The sequence below is a fragment of the Callospermophilus lateralis genome, chromosome 7, assembly GCF_048772815.1.
Source record: "Callospermophilus lateralis isolate mCalLat2 chromosome 7, mCalLat2.hap1, whole genome shotgun sequence".
Classification (NCBI taxonomy): domain Eukaryota; kingdom Metazoa; phylum Chordata; class Mammalia; order Rodentia; family Sciuridae; genus Callospermophilus; species Callospermophilus lateralis.
In genome coordinates this window covers 126,503,785-126,518,231 of record NC_135311.1, presented here as the reverse complement: position 1 = coordinate 126,518,231, position 14,447 = coordinate 126,503,785, and the positions used below count along the sequence as shown (strand labels likewise).

Genomic DNA, 14,447 nt, shown 5'->3' with positions numbered 1-14,447 from the left:
CTGCTTTCCATATTGGCCTCACCATTTTGCAGTCCCACCAGCAATGTATAAGAGTACCCTTTTCCCCACATCCTCGCCAGCACTTGTTATTGTTCGACTTCATAATGGCTGCCAATCTTACTGGAGTGAGGTGGTATCTTAGGGTGGTTTTGATTTGCATTTCTCTGACTGCTAGAGATGGTGAGCATTTTTTCATGTACTTGTTGATTGATTGTATGTCCTCCTCTGAGAAGTGTCTGTTCAGGTCTTTGGCCCATTTGTTGATTGGGTTATTTGTTTTCTTATTGTTTAATTTTTGGGTTCTTTGTATACTCTGGATATTAGGGCTCTATCTGAAGTGTGAGGAGTAAAAATTTGTTCCCATGATGTAGGCTCCCTATTTACCTCTCTTATTGTTTCTCTTGCTGAGAAAAAACTTTTTAGTTTAAGTAAGTCCCATTTGTTGATTCTTGTTTTTAACTCTTGTGCTATGGGTGTCCTATTAAGGAATTTGGAGCCCGACCCCACAATATGTAGATCGGAGCCAACCTTTTCATCTATCAGACGCATAGTCTCTGATTTGATATCAAGGTCCTTGATCCATTTTGAGTTAACTTTTGTGCATGGCGAGAGGAGGGGATTCAGTTTCATTTTATTGCATATGGATTTCCAGTTTTCCCAGCACCACTTGTTGAAGATGCTATCCTTCCTCCATTGCATGCTTTTAGCCCCTTTATCGAATATAAGATAGTTGTAATTTTGTGGATTGGTTTCTGTGTCGTCTATTCTATACCATTGGTCCACCCGCCTGTTTTGGTACCAGTACCATGCTGTTTTTGTTACTATTGCTTTGTAGTACAGTTTGAAATCTGGTATCGCTACACCTCCTGATTCACACTTCCTGCTTAGAATTGCTTTTGCTATTCTGGGTCTTTTATTTTTCCATATGAATTTCATGATTGCTTTATCTATTTCTACAAGAAATGCCGTTGGGATTTTGATTGGCATTGCATTGAACCTATAGAGAACTTTTGGTAATATTGCCATTTTGATGATGTTAGTTCTGCCTATCCATGAACAGGGTATATTTTTCCATCTTCTGAGATCTTCTTCTATTTCTCTCTTTAGGGTTCTGTAGTTTTCATTGTATAAATCTTTCACCTCTTTTGTTAGGTTGATTCCCAAGTATTTTATTTTTTTTGAGGATATTGTGAATGGGGTAGATGTCCTCATTTCCAGTTCAGAAGATTTGTCGCTGATATACAGGAATGCCTTTGATTTATGCGTGTTGATTTTATATCCAGCCACTTTGCTGAATTCATTTATTAGCTCTAGTAGTTTCTTTGTAGACCCTTTTGTGTCTTCTAGGTATAGGATCATATCATCCGCAAATAGTGATAATTTAAGTTCTTCTTTTCCTATTTTTATGCCTTTAATTTCTTTCGTCTGTCTAATTGCTCTGGCCAGTGTTTCGAGAACTATATTGAATAGAAGTGGTGAGAGAGGGCATCCCTGTCTTGTTCCAGATTTTAGAGGGAATGCCTTCAGTTTTTTTCCATTTAGAATGATGCTAGCCTGAGGCTTAGCATATATAGCTTTTATAATTTTGAGGTAAGTTCCTGTTATCCCTAGTTTTTCTAATGTTTTGAACATAAAGGGATGCTGTACTTTGTCGAATGCTTTTTCTGCGTCCACCGAGATGATCATATGGTTCTTATCTTTAAGTCTATTGATGTGGTGAAAAACGTTTATTGATTTCCGTATATTGAACCAGCCTTGCATCCCAGGGATGAATCCTACTTGATCATGGTGCACAATCTTTTTGATATGTTTTTGTATACGATTTGCCAGAATTTTATTGAGGATTTTTGCATCTAAATTCATTAGGGATATTGGTCTGTAGTTTTCTTTCTTTGAGGTGTCCTTCTCTGGTTTGGGAATCAGGGTGATATTGGCCTCATAGAATGAATTTGGGAGTTCTCCCTCTTTTTCTATCTCCTGAAATAGATTATGGAGTATTGGTATTAGTTCCTCTTTAAATGTTTTGTAAAACTCTGCTGTATATCCATCCGGTCCTGGGCTTTTCTTGGTTGGTAGTCTTTTGATGGCTTCTTCAATTTCCTCCCTTGATATTGATCTGTTTAGGTTGTTTATATCTTCCTGATTCAATCTGGGTAGTTCATATGTCTCAAGGAATTTATCTATGCCTTCACTATCTTCTATTTTATTAGAGTATAGGGTTTCAAAATAATTTCTAATTATCGTCTGTATTTCTGAATTGTCTGTTGTGATGTTGCCTTTTTCATCCCGTAAGCTAGTAATTTGGGTTCTCTCTCTTCTTCTCTTTGTTAGTGTGGCTAGTGGTCTATCAATCTTATTTATTTTTTCAAAGAACCAACTTTTAGTTTTGTCAATTTTTTCGATTGTTTCTTTTGTTTCGATTTCATTGATTTCTGCTCTAATTTTAATTATTTCTTGCCTTCTACTGTATTTGCTGCTGATTTGTTCTTCTTTTTCTAAGGCTTTGAGGTGTAGTATGAGGTCATTTATTTGTTGGCTTTTCCTTCTTTTAAGGAATGAACTCCATGAAATGAATTTTCCTCTTAGTACTGCTTTCATAGTGTCCCAAAGATTTCGATATGTTGTTTCTGAGTTTTCGTTTACCTCTAAGAATTTTTTAATTTCCTCTTTGATGTCTTCTGTAACCCTTTGTTCATTCAGTAGCATATTGTTTAATCTCCATGTGATGTAGGGTTTTTCCTTTCTCATTTTATTATTGATTTTCAATTTCATTCCATTATGATCAGATAAAATGCATGGTAGTATCTCAACTCCTTTGTAATTGCTAAGCTTTGCCCTGTGACATAATATATGGTCTATTTTTGAGAAGGATCCATGTGCTGCTGAGAAGAAAGTGTATCCGCTTGATGTTGGGTGGTATATTCTGTATATATCAATTAAGTCTAAGTTATTTATTGTATTATTGAGCTCTATGGTTTCTTTATTCAATTTTTGTTTGGAAGATCTGTCCATTGGTGAGAGAGGTGTATTAAAATCTCCCATGATTATTGTGTTGTGGTCTATTAGACTCTTGAACTTGAGAAGAGTTTGTTTGATGAACGTGGCTGCACCATTGTTTGGGGCATATATATTAATGATCGTCAAGTCTTGTTGGTGTATGGTTCCCTTGAGCAGTATGTATTGTCCTTGTTTATCCCTTTTGATTAACTTTGGCTTGAAGTCTATTTTATTTGATACAAGTATGGACACCCCTGCTTGCTTCCGGGGTCCGTATGAGTGATATGATTTTTCCCAACCTTTCACCTTCAGTCTGTGTATGTCTTTTCCTATCAGATGAGTCTCCTGTAGGCAGCATATTGTTGGATCTTTTTTTTTAATCCATTCTACTAGCCTATGTCTTTTGATTGGTGCATTTAAGCCATTAACATTTAGGGTTACTATTGAGATATGGTTTGTATTTCCAGCCATATTTGGTTATGTATGATACTTAACATGATTAGTTTTTCCTCTATGCTTAGTTTTTCCTTTATTGTACTACCTCCCGTTGTTGGTTTTCATTGTTATTTTTCATTTCCTCTTCCTGTAATATTTTGCCAAGGATGTTTTGAAGAGCTGGTTTTCTAGCTGCAAATTCTTTTAACTTTTGCTTATCGTGGAAGATTTTTATTTCATCTTCAATCCTGAAGCTTAATTTCGCTGGATACATGATTCTTGGTTGGAACCCTTTTTCTTTCAGCGTTTGAAATATGTTGTTCCAGGATCTTCTAGCTTTCAGAGTCTGTGTTGAAAGATCAGCAGTTATCCTGATTGGTTTACCCTTAAATGTAATCTGCTTCCTCTCTCTTGTGGCTTTTAAGATTCTCTCCTTATTCTGTATGTTGGGCATCTTCATTATTATATGTCTTGGTGTGGATCTCTTATGATTTTGTATATTCGGTGTCCTGTAGGCTTCTAGTATTTGGATTTCTTTTTCATTCTTTAAGTCTGGGAAGTTTTCTAGTATTATTTCATTGAATAGATTACTCATTCCCTTGGTTTGGACCTCTGTACCCTCTTGTATCCCAATAACTCTTAGGTTTGGTTTCTTGATGTTATCCCATAATTCTTGGATGTTCTGCTCATGATTTCTTAACATTCTCGCTGAGCTGTCTATGTTCTTTTCAAGTTGAAAAACTTTGTCTTCGTTGTCTGAAGTTCTATCTTCCAAGTGTTCTACTCTGCTGGTAATACTCTCATTTGAGTTTTTAATTTGGTTTATTGTTTCCTGCATTTCCAGGATTTCTGTTTGTTTGTTTTTTATATCCTCTATCTCCCTATAGAGTTGATCTTTTGCTTCTTGGATTTGTTTATGTAATTCGTTGTCAAAGTGATTTTTCATTGTCTGAATTTGATGAATAATGTCTTCCTTGAGACTCCAGATCATCTGAAGCATGTATATCCTGAACTCTTTGTCTGACATTCCATCAGCTGCAGATATTACCTCATCTAATGTTGAATTGACCTGTATTGTTTGTGGTCCTTTCTTTCCTTGTCTTTTCATACTGCTCATGATTCTTTCTAGCTTTGTGAAACTGTTGAGCTAATGTTTTTCCCCTTATATATTTGTATTGTTCTTGAATAGCTCCAATATCCCTCTTTTTCGGAGAAAGACAATGTTAACAGATCCCAATATCAACAGTACATTATCTAAGGACAAGTTTTCATTATTAATACATTTATAGTTAGATTCTAAGACTATAGATATTGGATTTAATTATTACTTAAGAGTATATTCCTTAGTTTCATAAAAGGCGTACCATATCTGGTGGCATATAGAAAACTTAATTTCAGACGAAGGATGTTATACTTAAAGAGAAAGGAGTGAGGGAATGAGGTTAAACTAACTTAGCACCTTTGGAGAACTCTAACCACTCGACTGGTAATTTATGGCAGAATGTATAGACTCAACCTCCTATTTAGATAGTTACCCTATGTATAGATAGCAAAAGTTAGGAGATTGAAAGTGGTATAGAGAGAATATGAATTTTAAAAAAAAAGAAAAGAAAAGAAATAACAAGGAAGAAAAGAGAAATAAGAGAAGGGAAAGGGAAGTAAGATAGAAATACAGAAAAAAAAATGGGGGGGAGGTGGGGTATATGCAATTCCTCTATATTATATTACTTTGGTAATTCAGTTGTTCATGCTCAGTTCTTGGTTTCACATATGCTGAAGTTGTGGAAGAGAGAGAAGAAAAGAGAAAGAGAGGAAAAAAAAAATCTCTCAGAACACTGTTTTCCTTGCTTTCAGTAGGTGGCGTTGTCTATTCCTAGTTTGAGCCTCTGTATTCAGGGTGGTGGGTATAGCCAGTGTGAAGGGAAATGAGCTTCCACCTGTATCTTCCCTACTCTAGTCTCTGAGGTAGAAACCAGATGCCTCTACAGTTGTTGTTTTGTGTTGATAGCTACAATCCCCAAAAGCTTTTGGGAAATATTTTGAGTTATCGCAGCTAAGGGTGGGGGAGTTGGAAACCGGGTACCTGGATCAGCCGCAACTGTGCTGGTAGCCACACCTACTTTGATGGGTTTTAAGGGTTGATGGGCTTCCTGGAGACTAGCGCTCAGGGCGGGACCGGACTTCCTGCTCCGGTCTGGCTGGCAGCTGGCGCCTTCCTGCTCCGGTCTGGCTGGGCGGCTGTCGCGGCTTCCTGCTCCGGTCTGGCTGGGCGGCTGTCGCGGCTTCCTGCTCCGGTCTCGTCTTTTCCTTTTACATGGGAAAATTAACTAACATTTCATACATGTCTGCCATAGAAGGCCAGGGTAAGGAAAGCTCAGGAGAAGGCGTGCGTTAGATCCCTGGTTGAAGTTCACCTTGAAGGACCCAAGAAAAATATGAAACCCATTTAATGTTACAGATGAAATCATCTGTACTTATCATAGTAAAAGCATAACAAGAATGATATGCAAGAAGTGAACCAACCTAGATCTAATTTAGTTCTTTTTTAAGAATAACAATGTACTTTCTTTTATTTCTCCTTTTAGAGAATAGTTAAGATGTGTGGTGAGTGTGGTGGTGCACACCTGTAATCCCAGCAGTTTGGGAGGCTGAGGCAGGAGGATCACAAGTTCAAAGCCAGCCTCAGCAACTTAGTGAGGTCCTAAGCAACTCAGCAAGACCTTGTCTCATAAGAAAAACAAGGGGGCTGGGGTTGTGGCTCAGTGATAAAACACTCGCCTGGCATGCGAGAGGCATGTATATAAAATATCTTCGGATATAGCTCAACGTTAGAGCGCCCAAGTTAAATCCCTAGCAAGAAAACCCGGGTTAAATCCTTAGGTAGGAAAACCCCCATGCCTCAAAAATGTGCTGGCCCTTAGAGAATCACCAGTTCACAGGTCCAGAGGTCACATGGAAGCAGAATTTGGAAGGAAGCCTTGGAAGGAAGCCCTGGACGCACCCCTCAGCACCAGACCGACTCCCCTGCACACTCCTCCTCCCCCAGGTGCTGTTGGTCCTGGCCAGGCTGTCACATGCCACTGTCAACTCTCTGAATTGAGATAATTTAGCTCCTATTTTAACACCTTACTTCTAAGAATAAAATGGAACTTTTATATTAAAATCATGGGTTTCATAAATTTTTATTAAAATTATTTAAATCTTATAGACAGGAATGATAGGCATTTGTAAGATGTATGTATTTTTTCTTTTGTTTACCTGATTTATTATCAAAACTGTTACCAAAAATGTAGAAATGAAAAAAAGCAAAAGAAGCTGTAATAACCTTACCACTCTTAAATATTTGGGAATGTTTCCCTTCCATCCCTTTTGTTTGTTTGCCTGGTTTCCCGAGAGTGTCTCCACATCGGGTCCCGTCTCTCCCCTGCCCCCTTCATAATCTTGTTCAGCACAGTAGCCAGAGGGATCCTGTTAAAATGTGTCACCTCATGCCACATTTTGTCTCAACCCTCCAGTGGCTTCTCATCTCAAAATTAAAGTCAGGGTCCTTATGAGGCTGCAGGGCTCTGCAGGACGCGCGCCACCAGCCTGCCCCTTGCCTCTCTGATCTGTCCCATTTTCCCTGCTCTTCAAGGGGTCGTCCCTCTTTGTCCCTCTACGAGGCCATCATGTTCTCCCCTCAGAGCCTTTGCCCTTGCTCTCCCACTACAGAGTCCCTGCCCCCTCTTCCTCATGTCCTCACTCCAGTGTCAGCTTCTCATGAGGCCTTCCTGGCCACCTGTGTCGCATGTCATCATTTGCTGTATTTCCTATACCAGTCCGCTTTATTTTCTTTCTAGTTTATTCTGCTCCGTGAGGGCAAAAAAAAGTTTGTGAAGGGAAGGAAGGGAGCTGCTGTTTACTAAGCCAGCCCTGTGCTGTCGCGCGCATTACATTACTTAATGCATCGACCATAGTAACCAGAAAGATCAATTACCTAAGGCAAGAAAACTGACATTGGCTGGTACATCCAAAAATCAATGTTTTGAGGTCATAACTTCTAAATATTTCATTTGTTTTTTACAGAAAAACCCATAGTGTATCCTGGAATTGCTGTGTTTTTCCAGAATGCCTTCATCTTTTTTGGGTAAGTTGGTTTTGCGCTTTTCACCTCTTCGGCTTTTAATCCACTTCTTTTATGTTCTATGTTGTGTTTGCTTGTCCTGCCCTGCCCTGCCCTGCCACCCCCGCCACCCAGCCACTCCAGGCTGTGTCTCAGGAGTTCCTGCAGCAGGGCCACCAGGCCTTGCCATGTGCAAACAGTGTGGGGGGGAAGGTTCTGCTTGTTCCCGGGCAGAGTCTGTGGCTTTCTTCGAGTTTTTAAAGAAGGTCCTAATCCAGAAACGGTTGGGAAACTATAGAACTTTTTCTTCCCCACCCCTTCCCACCTCTTAAAAAAAAAAAAAAAGAAGAGCCTCTTATCCACTTGAACCATTAGGTACTACTGGTTGCCCTTAGTAAGAGCCAGCAGTTGGTATTCACAGTTAGTCTTTTCCACCACCAGGCATTTTTGCCATTTTATAAAGTCAGTTTGAAAATAAATATAAATTTAGATGTGGCAAGATACATGTCCTCTTGGTTAAACCTTGTGTCCTGAAACTGATGGAGAAACCTCAGAGGGTTTTGTTTTTAAGTAAAGCTATTGACTTTTTTTTGCAGAAAATAATAACTGAAGCTTATTGAGCAATTACTATGTGCTAGGCACCATTCTTAGTGCTTCATTTACATGTACATTCTGTTAATCCCCCTAGCCACTCTTAAGGTGTCACACCATTGCATGTGAGCAAACAGGCACAGAAGACATAGATAACCTGAGACCAGGTGGCTGAAATTCAGATTGAGGTTGTCTAACTGCAAAGCCTGGTGTGGTGAGATCTGAGGTGAATTCATCTGGCACTTTCTCTTTTGCTAAGTCTTCAACCAGTTACTTAGTTAGTTGTTTCCTTTTTCCCTTTACGATTGTAACACTTGGGCTGGGGATGTGGCTCAAGCGGTAGCGCGCTCGCCTGGCATGCGTGTGGCCCGGGTTCGATCCTCAGCACCACATGCAAACAAGATGTTGTGTCTGCCGAAAACTAAAAAATAAACATTAAAAAAATTCTCTCTCTCTCTCTCTCTCTCTCTCTCTCTCTCTCTCTCCTCTCTCTCACTCTCTCTTAAAAAAAAAAAAGATTATAACACTAAAAAAAAATAAAATGAGTAAATCTCTCCTCCCCCTTATGAAATAAAATCTGAGTGAGTCTGTTACTCCGCAGGGAGGTGTGGCTGTGTGTAGAGAGGGAGTCTGCCATGTTCAGGGTTCTCCTTCAAGTCACATGCTGAGGTTCCAACTTAAAGCAGAACCGTTATTCAGTTAAATAACGTTCCGTGACAGTACTAAAAGCAAATTGAAACTGAGTTCAGCTGATGGGCATTGCTGTGGGAACAGTTGTACAGATTGCCTGCGGTTCTGGTGTGCAGCAGAACAGTGCTTAGCGGAGGTGCCAATTACCATTCCAGCAATCAGAGGCAGCTGTCCGTACTAGAGGGGACCAGTCTCCTTCTAAAACAAAGCCCAGCTCTGAGGGGTCTAAGAGATCAAGTGGCCATCCAGCCCAACCCTGCCACAGCTGTTTTATTTGGCCAGTATAGAATTATTTTTGTTATTGAGCCACCATTTAAAAATCAAGAGAGTTGACATAAAAATCTGAATTTTGACTTTTTCATTAACAACCAACTGGAGCCACGTGGGTGTCCCTTTTCAATAGGAGCCGTTCTTCCAAGCAGTCCCACTGCCTGGCACTGAGGACCAGCTGCCCTCGGCTCGCAGGCTGGCCTCTGCCCTGTCCACTCCACATGGCACTGTGGGAGCTAGCCGCCTTATGGTTGGCTCCCCGAAGCCTGGCGGCCTCTGTGCCCTGTCCTCCTCCTCGTCTCTTCAGTAGTCACCTGGCCACGATGGACTCTTACTTGTCCTTCTACACTCCAGACAGCTTTTTATAAACATGGCTGCACTCTGGGCTTCTCCAGTGAGGGCCTGGAGGACAGCATAGACACACGTCACCTGAGCCCAAGGCCAGAGCACTGGGAGGGCATCTTCCTGACACACCCGTCACTGGGGCTTTTCGTGGGTTTTTTTGCTTTGTTTCTGGCTCTGCCATGCCCGGTGAGATTTGGGGGGTGGGGCAGTGGGGGGTGGAACCCAGGGCGCTCATGTGCTGGGCAAGCGCGAACTCCTCCCTGGCCCCTGCTTCTCTGAGGCCTCTTGCCTTTTGAGGTGCTGCTTGCTCTCCCTGAAGCACCTAGTCCATCCCTTGCAGGCTCTTGTTCCCACCAGACTCCAACTGAACTCCAGCTGAACTCCTGTTTGTCCCCAGAGCCACCCAGACATTGTCACCTACCAGCCCTTCCTGCCTTCCGGGTGGGCTGAACCCTGCATTTCTGTGCTCCCCCCATGCTAGCCACATTGTGGTAACATACGTGAGCAGTTTGAGGACAGGAACTCTCTCAGTTATCTATGGCCCTTGCATCTAGCACATTGGGACACCCAAAAAAGGTGCCTTGACGGCCAGATGAGCAGCTCAGTGAGGGGGCACTTGCCTGGCGAGCAGAAGCCCCAGGGTCCAGCCCCGCCCTGCAATAGGGTGTTGAGTGAATTTGACAAAATCAGATATGTGAGGGTCAAAGCGTCAGCTGACTTGGAAGCATCACATGCCCTTCCAGCACCTCTGGGTGAGGTCTGAGAAGGCGGTGTGGCCAGTAGCATGGCTGAGCAGGATGGGAGGGCACTGGGCCGCGGAGAGGCAGTCTGAGCAATCACTCTGGTGCTCATGTCCCGCCAGTCTCATACTGTCCCTTTCTACCACTCTGGGCAGTCACGTGGTGTTTCTGCTTTATCCACAGAGGACTGGTTTTTAAGTTTGGCCGCACAGAAGACTTGTGGCAGTGAAGGCACGGTTCATGCAGCTCGCAGCCCTGCGTGGGTGTCCCACCGCCCACCCCCAGTATTTTGTAAAGCCATTTTCTAAACTTATTTCCAGTGTAGTCTCCGCTTCGAGGTGCGCAGTGCTGAAGTCACGAGGGCAACCGCGGAAGGCCTGCGGCAGCCAGCCCAGTCGCCTGCGGTGTGCACTTGCAGCGCCGAGGGACACTGTATCACACGAGGACTCCTGTCGGGTTTTATCATGGTCTGATTTGTAAAATTAAAATAAGTCACAAAAGAAATTATGGATTTATGAATGTAAGAATTGATTGATTTGAGGTCCAAAACTACAGTGAAGTGCCCCAAGACTTAATGTGGTTATTTAATTGTAGCCTCTTTGTGTCAAATCTTAAATATAAACATTTTCTTGTTTTTCAAAACTATTCAGTGGCCAGCCTTCTTTCTCATTATACTTTGGTTTTGGTTTATGCAGTTTTACCAACAATTTCTGTCCACATTTCTGCATAAGTAGCACCTGAGGGGCTCCCATGGGGGAGTGAGCACATTGGAAGAGAGAGGCCTGTGACCCAGCTGCCGGGCACTCGTCCACTGCCACCGATTTGGGAGGAAGGAAGAAAGATGTAACGCAGCCAGGTCACAGTGTCCTGGACTCTGACGTTCAAGTTTACCTTTGAGGGAAAGAGGGAAAGGAGAAGGACTTGACACCTGCTCTCAGGTGACACCATTTCTTTGTTGTTCTGATAATAAATTGGATCCTGTGTTTCATTTTATATCTGAGCTGAACCACTCAGCTCAACAGACCAGCAAGGTCAATCATAATGACATATTAGCTACCAGGAGCCCTGAGTCTGTTCCTCTTGGAACTCCTGTGTCCCCCAGGCTTCCTATCTCTGCAAAATAGGGTACACGTTAGCCTGCGTGAAACACAAGCTCTATCTTAGATGAATTGGATGTATGGGACTCTTCCATGTCAGCCACTGTCTGCCTACTGCTAGTTTGAATATTTCCCTGTCATCAGGACACTGTTCAAAGAAAGGAAATATTGCTGCTGTCATCCCCCAAGAAACGACTCACAAGGTTTTTGGGTTTTTTTTCCCCCCCTTGGATCAGGGATTGAACCCAGGGGCGCTTACCCGCTGAGCCTCATCCCCAGCCGTTTTTTGTATTTTATTTAGACATAGGGGTCTCAGTGATTCGCTTAAGGCCTTGCTAAGTTGCTGAGGCTGGCTTTGAACTCACAATCCTCTTGCCTCAGCCTCCAAAATTGCTGGGATTACAGGCAGGTTCCACCATGCCCAGGGGCTTATGAGTTTTTTTGCATAGATGTATAGAATGTGGACATGGGAGGGCATCTCACGAGTTGAAATCCATCCACTCTTCTATACATGAAAGGACTCAGACCATGGACACTTATTCCCTCAAGGTCAGGTAACTAGTTCAATCCTGAGACAGTCCATCTCCATCCCACGGTTGACCCCAGCCTCTGTCCCCACAATGCAATTCAGGAGAAGCTCAGAGTGCTGGGCTAAAAGCATGTTTGCAGGGACTGAATGTGAGTGAGTTCTTCATTTTCCCAGTTCGTATCTCTGCTCTGCTGCTGCAGACAGTTACCTGGCTAGCACCCTTCTGTTAAGCATGAGAAAGAATCTAAGGATTGTTAATAGAATTGAACCAAAACCTTAATTATGTGTCTGCAACCAAATATATTGGTAGTATCATCTTTAATGAAATCATATTATTTGCAACTATCATTAAATTACTACTTAAGCAAGTTTTCAGTCTTTTATTTTTTAATGTCAAATCCATCTCTGACCTTGTGCCACTCAACATAAGAAGACCTTGCTGTAGTGATATCACATACAAAGATGGGCACCAGGGACAGGAAGCTGGCTGGTTTCCAAGATCAGTCTGTCGTGTTATTCTTGGATACTTTTGCTTAAAATCCAGCAGCCAAGTGAGGAAACTGTAAAAGCAAAGCAAACATGTATATTAGAGATGAACCCTGTTCCTCTTACATTTTATATTCATACTGATTCCAGTTTTAGCCCTCTTTTTTTTTTTTTTTCCTTGAGACAAGTTCTCATTAAGTTCCTGAAGCTGGCCTCAATCAGCAATCCTCCTGCCTCTGCCCCCAGTAGCTTGGATTATAGGTGTGCACCACCTCATGCAGCTGTGGCTTGAAATCTTGAAGCTTATATGAACCTAATTTTTTTATTGGTTTATTTTAGTTGTAGATGGACACAATACTTTTATTTTATGTATTTATTTATTTTTAAGTACTGGGGATTGAACTCGCAGGCACTCGACCACTGAGCCACATCCCCAACCCTATTTTGTATTTTATTTAGAGACAGGGTCTCTGAATTGCTTAGCACCTCGCTTTTGCTGAGACTGGTTTTGAACCCGTGATCCTCCTGCCTCAGCCTCCCAAACCACTGGGATTACAGGCATGTGCCACCACACCCAGCCCATTTTATTTATTTTTATGTGGTGCTGAGGATTGAACCCAGTGCCTCACATGTGCTAGGCAAGCACTCTACCACTGAGCCACAATCCCAGCCCCTGAACACTTTTTTAAAATTTTGTTGCCCAGGCTGGCTTTGAACTTGGGATATCCTCATGCCTCAGCCTCCTGAGTTGCTAGGATTATAGGTGTGCCTCAGATACCTGGCGATTTAGATTAATAGTCACTTGGCGTTTGTTTGAAAACCTCTAGTAATGGAAACTGGGCACTCAGTCTTTTTTTTTTTTTAAGAGAGAATTTTTTAATATTTATTTTTTAGTTTCCAGCGGACACAACATCTCTGTTTGTATGTGGTGCTGAGGATCGAACCCCGGCCGCACGCATGCCAGGCGAGCGCGCTACCGCTTGAGCCACATCCCCAGCCCTGGGCGCTCACTCTTGTCACATAGAGTAGCACACTCCATTTTGCAAACAGTTGAAATTGTCGGAAGTGTGTACTGCATCATCCCCTGGGCCTCATAGGGAGAAGTACTCTTCTCCGTACCAGTCCTTAGGAATCCTTCGGGTGTCCTCTTCTGCAGGCCGAGGACACCAAGTTCTTTAGTGCCGGGTCAGCCTGCCACGCTGCCGAGCAGCCGCACTGTGTGTTTTGTGACCTTGGGTCATAGTCCTTGGCTGGAGATGGGGTGCTGACCTTGGGGGCATTTCCTACAGATCATCAGGGCACAACTACCCGGTGAGAGAGTTGCTAGCACTACCTGCACTGCAGAGAGGGGAGGCCAGTGTTCTACAAGCTCACATGAGTGAACATAGGAGAGCCCAGGTCTGGCTGACTCGAGCATTTTGTTTTGTTTAATATTTATTTAGTTGTAGGTGAACACACAGTATCTTTACTTGTTTTTAATGTGGTGCTGAGGATTGAACCCAGTGCCTCACACATGCAGGGTAAGCACTTCACCACTGAGCTACAGCCTCAGCCCTCCAGAGTGTTCTTAGAATGTGGAGTTAGATCTCATTTTATTTTTATTTAAAAAAAAAATTTTTTTTTTTTTGGTGCTAGGAATTGAACCCAGGGCCTTGTGCGTGTGGGGCAAGCAAATGAGCTATATCCCCAACCCCGATCGCATTTTATACATTTAAAAAAAAAAAAAAAAAAATGGAGCCCAGCAATGTGAACTGCCCAGGCCTCCGCCTGCCCAGTGAGCAAGGACAGCATGCAGAACCCCTTCCAGAACAGAGCTCTTAAGCCTCTGAGACTAGAAAGGGCCACCGCAGGCTCCTGATCTATTTTCCTACTTTAAAAGCTGGCTTTTCTCCTTCCATTGACAACCATTTATTGGACCCTCCTGTGTGCTTAGAACATTTATTTAAAACCAGAAGGGGGTGATACCAGGGTGGCACGGCTAGGTTTTTTAAATTGCATAATTTAAAAAATTATGCAATAAATCATCTGCTTAAAACAGCAAGAGGAACTCAACACATTTTGCTGCATTTTTGGGTCCAGAGGGTAACGATATTTATATTTCTTGTATAAAATCATTTAAAAAGCGACCTCCAGGCACTGGAGGTGTAACTAGGTGGCAGAGCACA

The 14,447-nt window shown here is 42.5% G+C and overlaps 2 protein-coding genes across 2 annotated transcripts in view; one reads left to right on the top strand and one right to left on the bottom strand.

Annotated features, from left to right (window-relative positions):
* The window catches only part of Tmem50a (transmembrane protein 50A), a 32,080-nt gene extending 21,265 nt beyond the window's left edge, over nt 1-10,815 (top strand). Inside the window, exons 6-7 of the mRNA XM_076861015.2 lie at nt 7,498-7,558; nt 10,354-10,815. Of these exons, the coding sequence (XP_076717130.1) occupies nt 7,498-7,558; nt 10,354-10,399 (107 nt within the window). The 3' untranslated portion in view covers nt 10,400-10,815. The remainder of the gene's footprint in view (nt 1-7,497; nt 7,559-10,353) is intronic.
* A 1,514-nt stretch (nt 10,816-12,329) lies between these two features.
* The window catches only part of LOC143404527 (RH-like protein), a 38,551-nt gene continuing 36,433 nt past the window's right edge, over nt 12,330-14,447 (bottom strand). Inside the window, exon 12 of the mRNA XM_077110084.1 lies at nt 12,330-12,356. Within this exon, the coding sequence (XP_076966199.1) occupies nt 12,330-12,356 (27 nt within the window). The remainder of the gene's footprint in view (nt 12,357-14,447) is intronic.